This window comes from Pogona vitticeps, chromosome 4 (genome assembly GCF_051106095.1).
Source record: "Pogona vitticeps strain Pit_001003342236 chromosome 4, PviZW2.1, whole genome shotgun sequence".
Classification (NCBI taxonomy): Eukaryota; Metazoa; Chordata; class Lepidosauria; order Squamata; family Agamidae; genus Pogona; species Pogona vitticeps.
The window spans coordinates 94,236,534-94,257,970 of NC_135786.1; the positions used below are offsets into that span (position 1 = coordinate 94,236,534).

General features: G+C 37.5%; 1 protein-coding gene across 4 annotated transcripts in view; it reads right to left on the reverse strand.

Moving 5' to 3' along the window:
* Positions 1–4,673: 4,673 nt before the first annotated feature.
* PTBP2 (polypyrimidine tract binding protein 2) overlaps positions 4,674–21,437 on the reverse strand; it is a 105,962-nt gene continuing 89,198 nt past the window's right edge. The window contains exons 9-14 of one of the 4 annotated variants that reach the window (XM_072997959.2): positions 11,167–11,321; positions 9,713–9,746; positions 9,208–9,300; positions 6,681–6,897; positions 6,504–6,581; positions 4,674–6,380 (exon numbers count right to left, since the gene is read on the reverse strand). In XM_072997959.2, the coding sequence (XP_072854060.1) occupies positions 6,248–6,380; positions 6,504–6,581; positions 6,681–6,897; positions 9,208–9,300; positions 9,713–9,746; positions 11,167–11,321 (710 nt within the window). In that variant the 3' untranslated portion in view covers positions 4,674–6,247. The remainder of the gene's footprint in view (positions 6,381–6,503; positions 6,582–6,680; positions 6,898–9,207; positions 9,301–9,712; positions 9,747–11,166; positions 11,322–21,437) is intronic. The other 3 variants (XM_072997961.2, XM_072997960.2, XM_072997962.2) reach the window with 3 other exon arrangements.

Genomic DNA, 21,437 nt, shown 5'->3' on the forward strand with positions numbered 1-21,437 from the left:
GAGGTACCAGATAAAGGAAAATTTGGTAAAGGTCATCACTCCATTCCCTTCCTTCAACTGTGTCCTTTCATTTGGAGAGGGCAATCTGACTCCAACCCACTGCTGGTGGGACAAGGTATTCACATGTGGCAGCATAATCAATGATGCACATCTTCCTGTTTTATTTTTTTTAAAAGAACAGTATCAGGTTTCTATTCTTTCCAGGGAAGTAGCCTTGATGTGTTTCAACATGTATAACAAAAATAAAACAGAAAGTACTTGGTGGCATTTTTAAAATTAGAAGATTTATTTTAGTGTGAGCTTTAATGGATGACAAACCTCTTCAGAGACATGCAGTACAACACTTAGACCACAGGTTTATACACACAGACATGACTGTGGCACTGGGGAGAACATGAGACACAGAAAATTACAACTGCATCAATACTGGTAACCATCTTCAGGTTAAGACCCAACTGCTACACTTTTGTCTCTGAACTGCTGAAGCAATAAATTCTCCTTTCATGGAAAGGTTATTTGTGTTACGGCTTCTTTGTGACAATTTTTTGTCTACACACCAAACTGTTCTGAAAACAATTTACTAATATATACAGTGTTAAAATCCCTGGCCTTTGTTTAAACCTTTAAAGAGACTGGAATTTATATATCCCTTCAGGTAGCATCTTCTCAAATTTTCCTCTGAAAATTCATTTCTTCTGTAATAATACTTTTAAATCAGTGGCAGGGTGTACCAGAAGATGAAATGTTTCTGACACCAGCTTTTATGCTTGCCCTATGTAGAATTCTGACAGAGGATGTCATATATCATATTATAAGACAAACAAGGAAATGAGCCCCTGATGTTGTGACTGACATTGTTAGGACATGTAATACAGGTGCTGCCAAAGAAAATGTGTAGGTTTCCTATTATGTAACACCAATAATGTAAAATTTCAGCAGCAATTTGTCACCACTTAAGGAACTGGCATGTACTTTTTTTGTTACTAGCAGCAACTTCACCAGCAGTAATACAGCACTTAAATTTACACTAACAGGCACAAGTAATTTAATTTCTTACTTTTACCACATTGGATCTATATGTTTTTTGGTTTTATTGTTTTTAAATTTGTAAACCTGTGCTCTGGAGGTTGCTGTCCTCTGAAGATGCCGGCCACAGAGACTGGCGAAACGTTAGGAAGAACAACCTTCAGAACACAGGCAAAGAGCCCGAAAATCCCACAACAACCATTTTACTTTTTGTTCTTTTACACAAAATGTGAACAAATTATCAGTATTAATGGTTTTTAAAAATTTGAATTGATCTATGTGTTTAAGAAAAATGTCACAATTTAAGTGTACAGGAAGAAACTCTGTGTTCTTAGTATAAAAGTTATTTATTAAATATTGATTGCTTGTTATAGGAAGCATTTGGGTATTTGTTCTAAAGGCAAAGTTCAGTTAGTCCCAACTAGTGAGGCTTTCAAATCAGTGGGACTTTTGTGTTACTAACAAATGCCACTAATTTCAATGGTTCTACTCTAGTGTGACTAACACCGGATGTAGCCCTATGCTCCCGGGTTGAAAATATAAACCTCTGAATGAGAAATTTTGCTGTAGCTGAATTTGTGTTATCAAATCTGATAACTTTAATTTCTAATTTCCACTGGACTGCTTACCTTGTTTATTTGCTCAATACATGAAAACTGAAAATTTTCATTAAATGAGTAGGTGATAACAGATCATTCCACCCAAGGCACAAGAGAAATGAATCCAATCTAGGTCATATACTAAAATACTTTACTCTGGGTGATTATTCCCCTTTGCCTATTGCTTTAATAATTGCAAAGCTTCCAACTGATAGCAAAATAGTGGAAAACAGAGATGATAATCTGGTATTTCATTGAAGCAGCTATAGCCATTAAGTAAACAATTTGCTTACCTTTAACAGTTCCACTTCCAGAAACAGATTTGTCTAAAAATCTTCTTGGATTGTACCTTAAACCACAGCAAGCATCAAATCTTTGCTGGGTTGTTATGTCCATCAAGCATTCCATTGTGTCCTTTTAACTTCAATTTAAGAATGTGTCACAGGGTACAATTTACCATGAAGAATGCAGAACGAAGGGGGGAAAGAGCACAAACATTCGGGGGTAGCAATGTCCCTTTTAATGTTTCTATCCAGAGTTTGTTCAGTAGGGCGGAAAAGGTGTAATATTTTTACTAGTTTTAGCTAATTTACCTAAATAAGTTTAGTGATTTTAAACATCAAAGATAATAAAGAATTTAAACCTCTCATAAAATCAAAGAGAGTAATTACTTTCTGTTTTCTTGATGAGAACTTTAAATCAGAATTGGTTATACTAATGCAGCAGCTTCAGAATAGCCAGGAGAGTATGACCTAAACTCTGAACACAGCCCAGCTGAATCAATGAATCTGTGTTCATGAATCTAAATGTGGACTTACAGTTCTAACAGCAGCAGCAACAAAAATGTTGAACAACTGAACTTGTAGTAAATTGCCAGAGAAATGTGATTATTAGTTCTCAAGTGCTTATTAGAAATTTGATAGATGTACAGAAATAAGTTGCTGTTGCATGGAAAAACACCCTTCGAATAACACACAACTCAAAAGTGAAAATTTGATGCAATTACTAATCAGGAAAAATGATTTTAATAAATCATTCAACATTACATTTGCTCTTCATCAACGAACCCATGGTATCTGAAGTTATTTACATTTTTAAAAGGCCCACCTGGCTTTGCAAATGACATTCCTATCATTTGCATGTCACCTGACAAAGGCAGTGTACTAACTGCTTATTAATTTTGTGAACTTTCTATCAGACCCATAATGAACAAAATGAAGGGATGAGTCACATACCGTCAATAACTAAAGAGCACACTATGAGCTTCCAATTGTAATTATAAAGCATGAAGAAGCAAACATTAACCACTGATATATTTTTTATATAGACCAGTGGCAAAATTTTGAAAATCCCAGTTTTTCTAAAATACAGAAAAAATATCTTCAGCTCTCACTTTCCAGATCTTATTTTTCACTTTTGAGCATGATTTGTGTAACAGGACTATTACAGAATAAATGTCATTATTCATTCATGTGCTTCCACTGCTGTTTCTGAGACTCTATAACTGGGTGCAAACACTCATTCATGTCTAGCAGATCTTTCCGCTTGTAGCCATACTGATTGATGGCCTAATACTTTAAAATGCAGCTTCTCTTGTAATGTCGAGGAGCTACTGCTAGTGAGGGAAAATATTACATAGTCATGGACATCTTTTCTATTCAAGTAATTAAATGGACATAACTCTTTTGTCTCTTTTGTTATAAATGTCTGCTTTTGCATGGTTTTGGAAGCTGCTTAAAGATTCTTGAAAACTCAGAGGAACAAAAATATTCGAACTAAAGTACACGCAATTTGAAACGCACTGTATGTGATATTTAGATGTGAAGCTCCTCCCTACCCTCTACACCCAGTTGCAAGGATAGTGGAAGGTCTCTTTACCACTGGCATTTACCTTTATGTTTTCAATCCCTAATTGTGTCTTCAGAGATAAAGACTGACCAAGTTAACAAACACAATTGGAGCTTTCTTATAAAGTAAATAAGGTCTGGCATACAAGTAAGGAACAATTATGTTAAGAATTAAGGATGTTGTCCCGGAAAACAAAACACAGTGAGTTCATGATATATGCTCCATTAACAGAGCATATCAATTTAAGGTATTTAAGATCCAAGTTATGGGAATACTGTTAAATAGATTATCCATATATGGATAGGTTGCAATTCAGTATACTATTATGAGTCAGAGCCCACTGAAATCAATAAACTTCAATCATAAGTAATTGTCTATTTAGATTAAAACCCAGTGAGGCTGGCCTACAGAAGCAACATCAAGCTTCATAGCAGTTAGGTATTTCTATTCCGTTCATCTGGATTTAAATATACTTCTTTGACATTTACAAAGTAAGTCAGGAAGCATGTAGTGAGAATTCAAGTTTGATCCTATGGGATATACACTTAAATGAAAAGTGGATAAGATAACATTTGAAATATCCAGAAACTTTCACACTCCCATTCTCACACCCTTTTAACGCAAACTGGAGTTTTCATTATCTGCCCATTAACTTCCCTCCCTCCCTTATCCCAACCCTTCTAAACTGTATCCAGAACACACCCAGAATTGAATTTCTATGCAAGAAAGTTGACTCTTTTGCTTTTAACCCATAGAGGTGTACAACGATTAGTGAAGACTTTTTTTTTTTTTAGCAGACACAGAAAATGGAAGATGAACTGCAGCAAAAGCATGGCAAACCTGAAAGGTCAATTAGTGCATAAATCTATTTTAAAAACAGAAAAGATAGAATTTAAAAGCTATAATAGAAGTTACGTCTTTAAAGCTGTAGGTTATATAACAGGGTGGGAAATGTTTAATATTGTCTTTTATCTGTGCTTCAACAAAGCACTATGATCTTAATGCAAAAAGTCTAAGAACAGCGACTTCTTTTCATAATGTTTGATTTTCATATTGTATAAATCCAGCAAATTATAAAATCAGATTATCATGCTTTTCCCACCCTGGCAAGAGAATAAACATGAATTCAGAAGCACAGTGGAAGTGGAAAACAAAGAAGAAAAGAGAGAAAAGGCAGCAGAGAAAGACAGAAGAGGTGAATACAGAGCTACAGAAGTGTTTATTGAGCATGCTACAGAGGCAAGCAGCGTACACATAGGAAGAAATTAAACAACCATCAAACCTCCCAACTTTGTTAGAAAATTAATTTTTAATTGTGCCGCTTTCAAACTATACTGAAATATTACATTTCTAAAGATGTAAAAACTCAACTAATAGAAAATATACATGACCTTTTTCTACATAGATAACAGAATCTATGACTTTTGGAACTAAGTACATCAATTGCAAAAAGTATTGGTCATTTGAACAGAATCAAGACAACAGTCCATCTTGACAGAGGAACTGTTTTCAAATGAATTTTTTTTCCTGTAGATTCTGAGCCATGTTTATAGTAAAGTCAGATCCATTTCTAGATATAAAATATTTTGAAGAGATTTATTAAAACTGAATATTACAATGCAAGGTAAATTAAGACTAAAGGCACATAAACTTTGGTCCCACCTGGTTGTCAGTTTTGTTTTTGTTTTTGTTTTTTTAATAAAGAAAACTGCCACAAAATTATTAATCTTTCTGCAAAAGTTTGCTATATACGTTCTTCATCCTTGAAATACATGCACCAACTCCTGAACTAGCTAGACCAGTCTGCACATGCTCAGAAATCCACAACCATATTTCAAATTGTAATTACTAACTAAAAATGGCAATATATATTTAATGCACATAAGTCATGTCAACTTCAAAAAACATCTACAAAATATATTCAGCCACAAACAAGACATTACTTAGTGCCAACATTTATATGATACGCCCCAGACTGTGTGTACAAAAAGGTTAAGACTTTACAATATTTTCCCCCAGTGGGAAACAAGCAAACAAAAACCCCAAAAGAATCACCTTTCTGTCATTTAGAAGAAATTAATCATCTTCATCTTGTTAACTCTGCTAATGCCTATATTCTTAACTAAACCTGGAATACACAAGGCCATTTTATTTAGTTAAAATGAAAGAAAGAAAATGTGCTGCATTTCTCTTAATGTAATTCTACTTGCTTTGTTTTAAAAATATGATTCATGAAAAGCCAATAAATTCCAAGCAGGAGAAACAAAGCTTAACCCTTTTTACACACTCCTGCCTAATATATATTTGGCATAATCCTGCAAAAGTTAGGTGCAGAAAAATCCCATTGAAATCACTATTCTAATTGCAGCGATTTCAAATGAATATAGGCAGACCTAACGTTCACTGGACTGCACCCACTAACTCCCAAGTAACAATGTGCCCCAGACAACCAAATTTTTAACTAGTAAATGCAACTCTAGCAACTCTAGGTTTTCCTTTTTTAAGGCACGTATGTTAACTAAGTTGAAAAACTATGGGATTTCCTCAGAATCCCTTTTAAACAAAATGGTTTCATAAAACATATGCAAAACCAGCAGATCGTATCACTGCTTCTTCCTTGTAAATCCTTTTTTTGTTCTCATTTATACATAAACAATCAAGGAATGGTAACAGCATGAAAAACAGATGTCCATTTCTGGTCCCCGCTTTCCCGAACAGTCATAGATGACAACACTAAACAATGCGATACAACCTTATTATTTTGATCTCTCACTTCAAATGGTTGATTTGGAAAAAGAAACTCTCAGATGATGATTTTCTCCAAGATTGTAATTATGCAGATCAATCAAAGCCTGAATAGCTTCTTCTACTGTTGACATCTGAAGAAGAGCCATCTTGTGATCTCTTCTGGAACAAAGCAGTAAAATTAGATACGAAAACAGTAGTAGAAAGTTGTAACAAAGATCCCAATTTTTACCAAAGATGGTTGTACTTTCATTTTAAATGAAATTTCAAAGAAAACGTGCTTACTGGAAAAATTTAAATGCTTTCACAGTGCCTCCAGTATTAGCAAACAGTATGCGCAGGTCATCTTCTGATACTGATGGTCTATACAAAGGTGGTGGTAAGAGGAAGAAGACAACTGGATTAGAAAATAACATTGCAATCTTACAAGAATTCTTAAGGAATCTTTTAACACAAACTTACGGAATATTAGATAAATGCAGAGTTGCAGATGGAGGAAAAATATTCTGAAAATTTTTTGAGCCAGGCTTCTTGAAACGATGAAGAGGAGAATTGCCAAAGTCTTTAGTTAGTCCTTGGTCATCAAGTCCTTCTCGAGGTAGTTGAACTGTTTGATGTTTGGAAAGAGTAACACGAATTATCTTTCCATACATTTTCTGCCCGTTAAGATGACTCATGGCTGGAAAACAAAACAAATTATTTATTTCGGTATTTCTTCTATTAAATTCAGTGTCAGCTTATATGTTCTGTGTTAAACAGAACAGACTGCCTGACATAATTTCTTTTGTTACATTAATAAATGTAGCTCTTAACACTGGCTGAAAATATTTCAACTCCAAATTTTACTGCCAGCTAACATAAAACCTTTGCTCAAGTTGCAATGTATTCACTAACACAAAAGAAAAACAAAGAAAAAGAAAATAAATTGCTCATTTCATATGTAAAACAGTATTTAACTACCAACAACAAACCATTGCCAGATACAAATTAAATTTGTTCTTTAGTTCAAAAAGATGTCGATCAGGATCCAAAAAGCCATGCACAGTATTCCATATGTACTACGGTATTTCAGGATTCCCACACATATACCCTTTTAAGTAGCTGCTTAGAAGATAATATGTTTATATAGCAGTTTTTGATATCATCAACCATGATATCCTTCTGGACAGGGTCTTGGAGACTGGGATTGAGGGCCTAGCATTAAGCTGGCTCCAGTCCTTCCTCAAGGACCATGCCCAAGAGTTCAGTTTAGGAATGAATTGTCAGCCCCTTGGACCCTCAACTGTGGGGTGCCCCAGGGGTCATCAATATCTCTAATGCTGTTTAACATCTATGTTAAACTGTTTAACTGTTTAACATCTATGTTAAACTGCTGGGGAAGCTCATTAGAGATTCGGAGTAAGATGTCATCAATATGTTGATGATATGTAATTCTATCTCTCCTTCACCACCTCTGCAGTGGAGGCTGTCCAGATGCTTGAGCTATTCCTGGCTTCCATACTAGAATGGACCAGGGCAAACAAACTCAAATTGAATCCAGACAAGACTGAGATCAGTTCATTGGGTGGGCCCTCTGAAAGGCTGGGGGGAGGGAATCATCCCTAGACTGGATGGCACTGCCCTCCCATTTAGGAAGCAAGTTTGTAATTTAGGTGTTCTTCTGGACCCAACTCTTTCTTAGGATTCTCAGATTGCAGCCATGTCCAGATCGGCTTTTAATCAGTTTAGGCTTATCACCCAATTCCACCCATACATAGACAAGGGCTTCCTCAGAACAGTGGAGGCACTGGTCATCTCCCGGATCTACTACTGCAATGCTCTCTACATGTGGCTTCCCTTGAGACTGACCTGGAGACTATAGCAGGTCCAGAATGCAGTGGCCAGACTAGTGGCTGGTGTGAGCAAATTTGCTACCTCACCCAGTGCTGGCCAGCCTTCACTGGTTACCCACTGTGTCCTGGATCTGGTTCAAGGTTCTGACACATATAAAGCCTTTCATGGTCTGGGACACTACCTGTCAGAGCATTTTTTCACAATGTAATCTGCCTGACCCATCAGATCTTCTCAGGCCAGGCTACTCCATGTAGCTACCCCAAGACAGCCCCAAAAGTCATCTACTAGAGGTAGGGCCTTCTTGGCGGTGGCACTTACATTATGATATCAACACTGATAGGAGCTACGCCTGGCCCCCTCCCTGTACTCACTTAGGAGGCAGTTAAAAACACTACTACTCAGGGAGGCCTTTCACCTTGACCCTGGTTGAATGCCTTGCCTCCAGTCTTGCCTCACTCTGAAAACAGGCAGTGCCACTGTTTAAGTGTTTAGACTATATTTTTGCTATTTATGCTGTATTTAGTTCTGTGTAGCTTGTTTTAACTATCTGCTCAGAATAGTGCTTCGACACGTAATGGGTGGTAAATAAAATAAAATAAAAATTTTTTGTTGTGACTAGTAAAAATAATGCAAAGGAGCAGGGTGAACATCTGCAAGACCCCACCACCTCCAATTGCAAATATGGAAGAAGCTTACAAGCACACAAGTCTATGGACTGGTATTCATTAAAAGAACTATGAATAATCAGCAACCTTCTGAAATCTCATCTATACTATGAAACTGTTTTGCTGCCTGAGAAATCAAGCAAAAGCAAGGCAATTAAGGACCTGTGATCTAAACATAAAATAAAGATAACATCCAGAAAAGATTTTAGTGCACACAACAGTATACTTGCACAAAATGTGGAAGCAGTTTGAATCCTGACCATATTCTCCAATAGAACTGTCCTTGTGTCCACAAAATTTAATTTCCCCCCATAAAATTTTTCATGGGAGTTCACAGAATGACTTAATATCTCTTTAAATACAAATTATCAGATTATAGAAAGATAAGAAGAAGAAAAACTGAACTGTGAACATATCTTGTGCAAAGGAATTTAAAACATACTAAAAAAAATAATTAAAGTGGCATGTGGAGGAAAAAACACTAATCTCACCGAGCTGTGATTGGTTTCCATCAGCCATCTGTATAAGAGCACTGTCTTTCTTATTGTATAAAATCTTCACACGCTGAACATCCCCATAAACACCTTTTTAGAATCAGAAAAGCAATCCAAAAGAAACAGGATTTTAAGTATAGCTAAACAGAACATTTTGACATATCAATGAAACATTCGGACACAACTCTCACTTCTCCCAACATTCATACGTATGAATAAAGAAGAACAAGATTCTGAATAGGTGAATTTTGAAAAAAGAAAGACATTTTTTGATAAACCCTTGAAGCTATGTGAATGATATTAAATTAAAGATCATGCAAAATTAAAAAAAGCATGCATTAAAAGAAAATCTTGCGTCTATGGAGAGTTTTAAAAACAGCAAAAGAAAAATAGCAAAAGATTTACTACTCAACTTTAAGCCAAAGTGCTAGCTATAAATAAGAATTAAGGTGAAACAAATAATTAAACCAATAATAAAAGTATAGTGCTAACGATAACATACCGAAGAGGGTAAACAGACTTTGGGGCGTAACCATCTTTAGAAGGAGAGAAGAGCAAGCAGCATAAGACAAGAAGAGAGAAGAGTCGAGGAAGAGCGGAGATGAACAGATCATCCATAACGAAGGGTGGTTCCCGCAGAATGGTGAGGTGGTCATGGATCATGGTTCAAGGCGGTTAATTGGGGCAAGTTGGTCCGAGGAACATTTTGTTCAAGCACAGAAGCATGAACATAGGGAATGGAGACAGGGGATGTAGACAAGGAATGCAAAGGACAGGACAGGGAAGGGTGTGGGAATTTGGGAAGAGATAGGGAAAGGGTAGGTGAGCACAAAGGGAGAAGGATGAAATGGGGAAGGGAAACAGCAATGCAGAAGAAAAATAAGGAAGTGGGGGAACAAAAAAAATAAAATATAGGTCAGTACATAGGAAATGCAGGAATTTGGTCAGAAAATGGTTGGTTTATGTATTGTACAAGAAAAACTGAGTAAAATGTAGCCACCCAAGACAAAATATGGGTAAAGTACATCCATATCAACAGTAAATTACATTTCATCTGAATGTGAAAAACATGCAATAGAAAATTTAAAAAAAATTCTTAACTTTAACTGCATAAGCATGTCTGGCTATGAAATGCAGGTGAGTCTTTCAAGACGGCACTCTGATCGAAGCATTTTAACATGCAAGACTACAAATGACAAAATGATAGCAGTATAATGGTTCATATTAATAACAGAGGCCAGTAAAAATGGAACATATATTTGAAGTAGACAAACTGGACCAAACTATCCCACATTTCATACCAGCTTTCACAGAAAGTCAAAGTAAAAGTACAAGACAATAAAAAGCAAAACTAAACAAAACCTCTTAGAGTTCAGAGTTAAGGAAGTAGTGGAGTGAAGATTTTTTAGAGAAGACCAAATGAATAGAGACTGCAAAGGAAAAGTAAAATTACTAAGAGAGACTGAAGAGCGCTGCACCAAGATCTTTGGGAGAACCTTTAAAGAAATATGTGTTAGAGTTGTTCACATAAATTAATATTACAAAAATGCAGTGACATGTAAACACGAAATGAACAAGCAAATAATTAGCAAAGACAAAAACCAATAGCTATCGTAAGTCTAATTTCCAAAATGGAGCAATACTAAAACTTATCAAAATAAATTAAAATACATCTAGAACATGCAATATTTACCATATTTTTCTTAGGAAAAACAGGTAGGCAAATAGCATAAGCTATTTTAAAATGCTGGCTACTTAGGAAAATTAACAGAATTAATTATAACAGAAACCGCCCATTAGAATCTAGCTGTAAAATGGTCTAAAACAGCATGAAAAAAAAAACTGACAGTAATCAACAAAGACATGGAAGCAAGCTCAAAACAAAGACATATTTACAAAGTTCACAAAATGAAATATGGTAAAGGAAAAAAAGTCTGAGGAAGCAGATTCACTGACCTCTTCATTTAAATTGCTGACCAGGAGGACTGTATTGCCACCAGCTGAAACTCCAGGCATACCCACACGGCCAGCGGCAGCAGCAGCGGCAGCAGCGGCAGCATTTGGAATACCCAATGGACTCAGCGCTCCTGGAACAGCTGCAACAGGAAGCCCTAATTTTAAAATAAAGCATATTTTACGAAACACACACAAGTCGTTCCAATGTAGTCTACTTTAGGTTGCTGTGCTGATTTTGCTCCTCACTTCAAGTTGTCCGTTGGTTTATTTTCCACATTAGAAGAGCTATTAACCTTCCAAATGGACACTTTTGCCTTTATCAAACTATACTACTTTTGCCTCTCTTTTCTAGATCCAGAACCTGCCTTCTGAGGACAGAAGGGATTCTTCTATTCAAAATAGGTATATGATCCAGGATGTGACTTTGGTGGCTTTTGTTGACTTTTACAGATTCCCCCATTTCTTTGGAAAGATGGGGGAGGAGGTGAAGTACATAGAGGAGGGGGAATTAAGCGATACCACCTTTTATATCTTTTGCAGAATACTCTGGTGGAAATATTCTGAGCAATTATTCAGCCAAGCAATGTCCTAACTGTCAGAAAAGAAGGTAGATCCAATGTATTATAACAAATTAAATAATCCTCAAGAAAATCTATGAAAGTACTAATAGCAAAAATATTGTTTTTTTTCCAAATTAGCTTTTGACTTTATTGTTCTACTAATGCAAATACTATTCTATTAAATTCTTCTCACTTCATATAGTGATTGAAATCCTGTTGCTTAACAGAATAAGTCACATTAGAGTAGGTCCACTAAATCATTGGTATTTTGTGAGTCATCACCTCCATACGGGTTAGTTCAGATGCAACTTACTACCCATTTGAATCAATTGAATTCATGGAGAAGCTGCCTCACAAAATCTCCGGTGATTCAATGGTAACACTCTAGTGCAATTTACCACACTTAGCAACAGGATTTCAGCCAATATACATTACTTAAAATGCCACCTCACAAGATAACTAATATATGACATATCAATGGTAATGAAAAACAAGCCAGTTTATCAAATGGATTAACATTAGCTAGTAAAGCCAGTTCTATACAAGAGTGTCTCTAGTGCATAGTTACTCTCACATAAGATGATAAATAAATGTACTTTTCTGAATAGATACATTAATGAATTTCATCATCCTTTGGCATCTAATGCGGTATTTAAGCTTCCTTCTTAATTTGTTACACTAAAAATAACTATAGGTAGTGAGGGAAATCAAGCACCAAATCTTTAAAATCTGTGGGGAAAATCATCTACATAACAATGACACAATCATTTATTCCTGAATCAGTGTTTTCTTAAACACAATGCTATAAGTAGATTTGGGCACAAATTGTTGGTCCAATGGTTTGTTTATTGGCTGAACAGGTGTTCGATGCTTTAAAGCCCTCCCTCCTCCAGTAGGCACCAACTCTGAGGTAGTGCCCAGAGAAGTAAGAACAATGCCTCTGAGTGATTCCCTGTCGAAGGAAATGGGGCTTTTAAACACCAAGCAACTATTCAGCTGATAAACAAACTGGTTGCCGATCTCTAGCTGTAAGCAAGGGGTGAAAAACTTTATTTATTTATTTATTTATTTACTGTATTTATACCCCGCCTATCTAGTCATTTCGACCACTCTAGGCACACCTTTTCCAAAATCATTTATTCACAGTTACCCTGCAACAGGAATAAAAGCCACTACTACATAGTGGGATAAAACTAACTGTCCAATATAGAGACCAGATAAATTTGTATTCAAGACTGCAGAAATCAATCTGAAACACTAGGCATGCACTCTCTGCTGACAGATTTTGATATATCTAACAGTTTGCAGTGATACATTAGCCAGCACAGTGACACTGGATCATCCCAAGTATACATCTTTTTAAAAGCAAGCTTCCCCAAAATTTGCTAGTTGTACAGCTTCCATAATAACAGAAAAGTTCTGGTTAAAAGGGAAAAAATATGTTGTGGCTTCAACTGCCCTTCTACTACTTTTTTCCAAATGTATTGAACCACACAAACCCAGTCCAGATGATTCATCTAGGTCTGTTTCCACTATATGGTTCTCTGCCTTGGGAGAAATTTGGGAAGGTTACCCTTATGAAAACACTGAAAAACTCAGGGAGCATGGGACATAGAATCCATTTAGAAACCTTGAGGTTTCTTTGAGTGCCCGGAAAGCTGGCTGAGAAGGCAAGGGAGTGTCAGCCAAGAATAAAAGGGAAGGTGACACCTTCAACTGATATCCTGCGTAAGAGGACATCAAAGTAGACCAAGGAGACTAACACTTCACTTTACCTTTTGAAATCAAAGCCCATCTGCTTCCTTCCCTGGAGCCATGAAATTACAACTGTGTGAAAGGATGAGGAAGAGGTGGTTTTGTTGAGGTAAAGATTAAAGGGTATTAAGACAGGTCTTGAATAAGTCAATTTAATGTATAAAAAGGTATTTGGAAAACTGGTTGTCTTAGCATGACTGGTCTCTAAGGGAGGGGGGGTCTTCTCTCATGGCTCTGTCGAACTAACGTCCTTGATGCTTGGAAGGAGGCACTCTGTGCATGCATAAGGCCTACACTAGCCTGTTAAAGTATGAATATCAGGCAAATATTTGCTATTTTTTGTTGTGAACTTTTTGGTAACTTTTGCTCTTTGCCCTTTTACCTTTTTCCCTTCTTTTAATAAAACATAGACTTCTCTTAAAGCAACTGTTTGGATTTTTGGCTTAGAGAGTCTGTGATACTAAAACCAGGCCTTGTCTCATCCAGCTAAAGGGAAGTTTTAGTGTTTGTGTGGGTGTGGTGGCAGCTACTTTGGAAGGCTGGCATGTGTTTAGACAGCCCTGTGGACTTTTGGAATTCTAGAGAGACTGCTGCCATCACCACATCTGACTCCTCCCTAAACTCACCAACCCCAGGATAAGCAAGAGTAGTGTATCTTAGTGGTTATAGAAAGGGAGCCTTGACCGGGCAACTGTCACAACCATCAACTTTATCTTGCTTCAAAAAAACAAAAACCTACTCCTATTGTGGACACCTGAGGATGATAGCCTAAAATGATGCTAATGTCCAATGGGATGTCAGCACATCTTCCCTGCAGAAACAAGGAGACTGAAACATAATACAGTGGTGCCTCGCATAGCGAGGTTAATCCGTTCCGGATTAACCTTCGCTATGCTGAAGCATCGTTGAACGGGGCAGGGATTTCCACTGGAACGCATTAAACATGGTTTAATGCGTTCCAAATGGGCCAAATACTCACCGTTCAGCGATGCTTCAGGATGGCCGGCAGCCATTTTCGCGCCCTCGCCTCGCTTAACGAGGGCGCGAAAACGCTGCGCGCGGCCATTTTGGGCCATTTCCACGCTTCCGGCGGCCATTTTGGCCGCCAAACAGCTGATCGTCGGGGTTCGTTTTGCGAAGATCGGTAAGTGAAACGCTTACCGGTCTTCGCAAAGCGAATTTTCCCCTACTGGAAAAACGTTGAGCGATCGCATTAGCGATCCGAAAAAACAGATCGCTATGCGATTTCGTCGTTATACGGTGCGCTCGTTAAGCGAGGCACCACTGTAGTTGGGGCAATTCTAGGTTGTTCAATGGACATTATCCTTTTAAGGAAGATAATCAAAATATAAGAAAGCAGCACTTCCCATCATGATTAGGTCTGACTGCTATCAAACATAATCATGCACTTCACTGGAAGGCCGTGGCTCAAATACAGTAAACGTGGTGGTGATAGTTTTCTTATTTTTTTTGTAATTAAAGACTTCCCTCTTTCATCCCACAACACCCATGGCTTCCCAACAACGAAAGAGATTCCATAGGAGCCACAGGACATCCCAGGAAAAAACCACAAATGCTTAATTTCCAAAAAAATCACCGCTGATCATGATCTCTTCATGCAGCATAAATTATAGGAACAGATTTCGGCCCATATCCAAAATTACAAACAGCAGCAACATAGCTATCTAGTAAGACTGGTCAGAAGTAGGGAAACAGCCCCACACCAGGTCTTCACATCAGTCTTCCAATGATGAAGTGTGACACTGAGTATCACAGGCTTCCTATAATATCCCTGAGCACAGGCTGCTAGCCAACAAACAAAATACGTTATGTGACCCAACAACACAACATGGCTTCAGACAATTTGCCTTGGCCAGAGGGATGCAAACACAGAAGTGAAACTGTGAATAATGGCTAAACAGTACAATAAAGATCCATAATGTTCTTTACACAGCTACCATTTGTCACTTATTGGCTGAAATCCTGTTGTGCACCTCTATGTGTGCAACAGGATATCATCAGTGAGTAAACACCAGTGATTAAAGGCAAATTGCTGATGATGAATGATGATTTCAGGTACATGCAACTCATATGCGTTGTGAGAAAACCGCATGTAACTTCAAATTGGAAAACTAAGCCTTTAATTAATGATGATGTCCTTGGCATTGCACACGTGGAGCTACATAACAGGATTTTACCAAGTCTCAGAACACTGAAGACAGAAAATGATGGATTTAATGAAACAATGACAAAGCCTTTAGTGTGAAAGATGACTGCTTCACAGTAATGGAATACACAGACTCAAACGAAATGCAAAATGCTTTGTCCAGGGACAACACAGCGACAATGAACAGAATCTTGTGGGTCATAAACGTCAGTACCTTTAATCTAAATGGGATGAAGAAGGTAGTGTTGTTAAATTTCTCTGAAAGGGGCAAATATCCTGTTGCTTAACACAGTAAATCACACTAGAGTAAGTCCATGGACTTAATGGGGATTTGGTGAGTCAACACCTCCATAAGTTCCACTGATTCAAATAGGCCTACTCTAACTGTGACTTTAGCACAATGAATTGCAGTTAGAGTAGGCCCATTTGAATCAATGGCACTTAGAGAAGTGGACTCACAAATTCCCACTGATTCAGTGGTCCTCTTGTGTGATATGCCAAGCTAGGAAATAGAGTTTTGGCCAGTAACTAGTGTGCTGAAGAGACTGTTGCTCACCTAATATGAACATTCCAAACACAAGAATCGGTGTCACTCAATAAGAGGTTTCACTGTTCGCTCAATATGGCATAAATAATGAGCAGCCAACTTTCCAACACCAGAAACATAAACCATCCTGACAACTGTATAGAGATCTCTGCCTCCTACCCAACTCCATGATTAGATCAACATTTGTGGGTTGTTTGGCTGCTTTGTTGTTACTGAGGTGGAAGAAGCTGACAAACCAGCATACTCCATGTTATTCTTTCTTGATCAGTAGAATACATATTGGCATAAAAATAGGGTATTGATTTGATGAAAGACACCAACTCTACACAATCTGCTCTGGCAATGGAGTCAGCAGCTTAAACAGCCCATAGCTTTAAAGATTCTGAAAGAAAATGAGGCTGGAAAAAAACCCCACTGCAATGAGGTAATCCAAGAGCCACAGCTAACAACTCTAACAATTACCTTGGGACACTTATCCACAGTGATTCACAGGCCGCAGCCGAATATGGAAAGAACGTTAAAAGCTCTACAGTAAGGTCCTGCAAGACAATGGAAAATCTTGTCTGTCTTGAATGCAAAAGGACCTTGAATGTGATCAAAGTGTCCAGTGACCTTGATAATCAAATCTCACTTTTCCTTACTTGTTTAAAAATTGCTGTCTATATAGCAAGCAATTTTTGTCATTCATATTCTAATGGATCTAATGCCATCCTCTTACGCAAATAAAGTAAATATCAATTACTAAATGGCTTTTAATGTCTTTCCTAGAATTACTGAAGTTTAGTTGCTGTATTTCTCTCTTTTTCTTCAGTTACAAAACTATGTGGAAAACCTTTTATTTCCTTTTGTCCTGATGCTTTAAGGGATATCCTTAAAATATCCCAAAATAATGCCTCCAAAATAATGGAGTGATTTATTTAGCCATGCTTGAAGGTGAAATTGTTTCTAATCCCATAATTCCCTGATCTCACAAGTGTCAGCCTTATTCAACATGTGTATTTTTCAATAAATGCACTAATGAAAATTCAACACCAGTTGAACGCAACCCTCCTCCTTTCTTACATCCAGAAATTATCTATTATATAAGGACTCACTGAGCAGTTTGACAAGGATCATTTTACTGATGTAAAATACAGAAGGGATTTGCAGCGATCGCAGAGCTCAAATGCGCCTTACAATGACTTAGATTTACCTTTAGTTCTGAATTTGCAAACTTTTAAATACTTTTTCCCCTCAGGGCTAAATTATGTCACCATCATAACATAACTGCTCTTAAAATACAGGAATAGCACTAGTAAACTTTCAAAGAGAAAGGTTTTCTTCATGTAATTTTCTTCCATAAAGTACAAAATGTACGTCATTAAAAGGAATCAAGTACTCCTCCTGATGATAGATCTGAGAGCAAGCTTTTCTGTTGTTGATGAGTTTTTCTTCTACAAAAAGACAAGTACTCATTAAAAAGAACGGCCAAATTACAATCTCAACAACTAATTGTTGCAAATGAATGAGAGAACAGAGGATATGAATATGTCTAAGCAAAGAATATCTGCTTAAATTTAATGTTACAATCTTGGATGCACAGAAAGATGTAAAAACTGCAGTGACATGCATGTACTTTGGATACAATAAATATTCCAAATGTAAGGAGATGAATGGTTAGTGATGCCCTTGTGTCAAATATTACTTTACACTAAGAAACAGCAGGCATGGGCAAGGAAGCACATAAACACTTTTGTACTCTGGAATTATACATGCCTGGATTTCACATGGTCAGGAAGATTATTATAGTAAATTTATTTGCATTTGCCTACATATCCTATCAAGAGAACAATCTTGTACTTGACTGAGTCTGATAAACAAGTGCAACAGATATTATTAAAGTTCATGCATAATCTTCTGTAGTCATACTCACAGTTCACGATATTTTCCCTTGAAGCAGTATTCATCAGCACAAAGTAAAAAGCATACATATATATTTGACAATATAATATGTTTGTTCTCCCAGTAAAGATTATTTCAAGATTTTTATGATTTCAAGCAACATGACTTGCCACCCTCAACTGCATACCAAAGACAAGTAACCAGGCAAAGGGGTGGTGCTGGGGATGAGGAGGAGTAATTTTCAGCTCTTTGGAAACATGTAGGAGAGGTTCTCAAATATTAAATTTTTAAGAAACTGAAACACCTTGAAACATTATTCTATATTCTATCATCCCTGAATAACAACTTGACAGTACACGTGGAACACATGAGAAGGGCCACAATTCAATACTAAATCAAACAATTCACCCAGAGGAGGTCCAAGATTTAACCTGATTAGTGGCAGGTACTATCAGCTCTCTGATGAGACACAGGTCTTCATTTAAGAAGCATCTAGTTAATGTCTGGAGCTAGTAACAGACTGCCTAAGACAACAAAAAGAAAATACTGTTTGGTGTGTGGTTCATTTGACCAGGGAGATCTATAGCTCAGCCTGATGTAAATGAAGATACACTTTCCCTAAACAACCAGATGCTGGATATACTAACTAACAGACCTAGATATAAAATGAAGCTTTCCCTTCTGTGCCCCCCTCATGGAATCTGGGGTAGACTGCACCTTCTGTCACTCAATACTTTTTACTCCAGCTGTTATCCTTCCTGGAAAAAATCTGGGGACAACTGTCCGCAACTTCTACACCTCCAGATTGGACGTGTTCCATGTGGAGCTTTGAAATCTTAGAAACTTTAGATATTGAATCGAGAGATCACATCTAACCAGTCCTTAAGTACTTGTAACAACTATTAGTCAAAAGAACATAATTCAAAGTGCCAACTACTGTCCGTAATACAGGGCTATTCCTAACTTTCTACTGTTGTTGATCTTTTTTGTATTGTTTTATTTTTTTAATCACATATTACTTGGGGCAGATACAGGTTTGTAAAATAAAATGAAAAATAATCAGAAAGTTACAAGTTGGCTTATGTTAAAAATGGGATTTCAACCTATATTGAAGGGGGGAATGGATCTCTCCATGTATTAGAACTTCCTGACACTGAGATCTCTTCTTGACTGGAGTCATCAATGAGGAGGCCCAACATTTCACCAATAAGTAGTCATCCATATAAACCAGTGGTGGCAAACCTTTTCGGGCTAGCGTGCCCAAACCGGGGGGGGGGGGGGGGACAGGGCGGCCGGAACCAGAAGTGGTGGAGGTGGAACCAGAAGTGGCAGCAGAATTTATTATTATTTTAATTTTTAAATAAAATATAAAATATAAAATGTAAAAAAAATAAAATAAAAGGTGCCTCGAGACCCCACTCCGGATGCGCCGCCAGCACCTGCTGCTCCAGATCCTGACCCGCCGCCTGTCCGGGCACCAGCATCACGGTTGCGGCCGCCCGCTCAGGTTTGGCTGGGGGGGGGGGCAATCCAGCAACTTATGGCTTGCGTGCTGGCAGAAAGGGCTCCGCGTGCCAGCTGTGGCACATGTGCCATAGGTTCGCCATCACTGATATAAACAGTTGATTTGTGTTATAGCATTTACACTAAAATTAGCTGCCCCACTGCAAACCAAGCAGGGAATTAGGAGAAGCTGAAAGTATAAGTGAATGAATTGTGCCTGTATGCATGGAAAGGGAATAGGCACTGCATTTAGTAAAAGGAAACCTCCCCTATTTATTTATTTATACATACATACATACATACATACATACATACATACATACATACATACATACATACATACATACCCCGCCTATCTGGTCAATACGACCACTCTTATGTGAATTTCTATTCATATGTTCCAGTGCAACTAAAGATATGAGGCCATGTTGACCCCCAATGTGAAAAAAACCTTAGTAATGACATTAAAATAAAATAGTTACAGATTAAAATTTTACTGAATTTTTATTCCATTGCATGTATTTATTTATTATTTAAAATATTTTATCCCACATTTATCCTTAAAATGGACCCAAGACAGCTTTATTTATTAAAACTACTTTATTAATTCATTATAATTTTACTACTTTGTTATTTTATTACAATTTAATACTTTTTATGCTATTATTTCAGAATACACATGCTCTCAGATTACTATACAGTGGTGCCCCGCTTAACAATTACCCTGCTGCACGATGAAATCGCTTAACGATGAGGTTTTTGCGATGGCAATAGTGATCGCAAAATAATGTTTAAATAGAGAAAATCTGCTTGACGATGGCTGGTCCCCTGCTTCGGGAACCGATTCTTCGCTTTACGACGATCAAAACAGCTGATCGTCGGGTTTTCAAAATGGCCACCCTCTGTTCAAAATGGCTCCCCGCTGTGTTTAGGGCGGATTTTTCGCTTTACAGGCACCGAAAAATGGCTTCCTATGGAGGATCTTCGCTGGACGCTGAGGTATTTCGCCCATTGGAACGCATTGAGCGGTTTTCAATGCATTTCAATGGGCTTTTTACTTTCGCTTGACGACAATTTCGTTCTACAGCGATTTTGCTGCAACGGATTATCGTCGTCAAGCAAGGCACCACTGTACACTGTATGGCAAGCAAGAGAGCTGTATCATATAATCTATGCGTAAAACCAGCACAAGAGCCTACAGAAAATATTATTGATGGGATAATCAACAATCTATCAATTCCCTCTTTTATTGACACACACACACACACACACACACACACACACACACACACACACACACACACACACACACACACACACACACACACCATACACATATCAGGCAGCTTCTGAGGGAAAGGCAGTTGAGGATAAAACACAGATGTTTGACTTAAGAAAGAAAGAGAAATAAGGTGGACCATGTTAGTGATGCCACCTATTAAAGAACACCATTTCAATTTCTTTAATGTAGGCAGCATTGATTTTCACATATTGCTTACAAAAAAGCTACAGTAATAAATAGCTTACAGAAGTGCTGTTATGTTGGATGCAAAGAACCTTCTATAAAAGCAGATTGTTTGGGCATGGCCCAAACATTCAGTGACTGAAACATTTGCTGTCACATACATGTGACTAAACCCCCTGTTTCCCCAAAAATAAGACCTATCCTGAACACAAGCCCTACCGCTCAAATAAGCCCCAGTTAAGTGAAACCCCGCCCTCCACCATTGTGCAGCATTGTGCAACAACCTGAAGAAGATGACATGACTGTATTTGAATAAATGTAGATTGTTGTATATGGGAAAAATACATCCCCTGAAAATAAGTCCTAATGCATTTTTGGGGCAAAAATTAATAC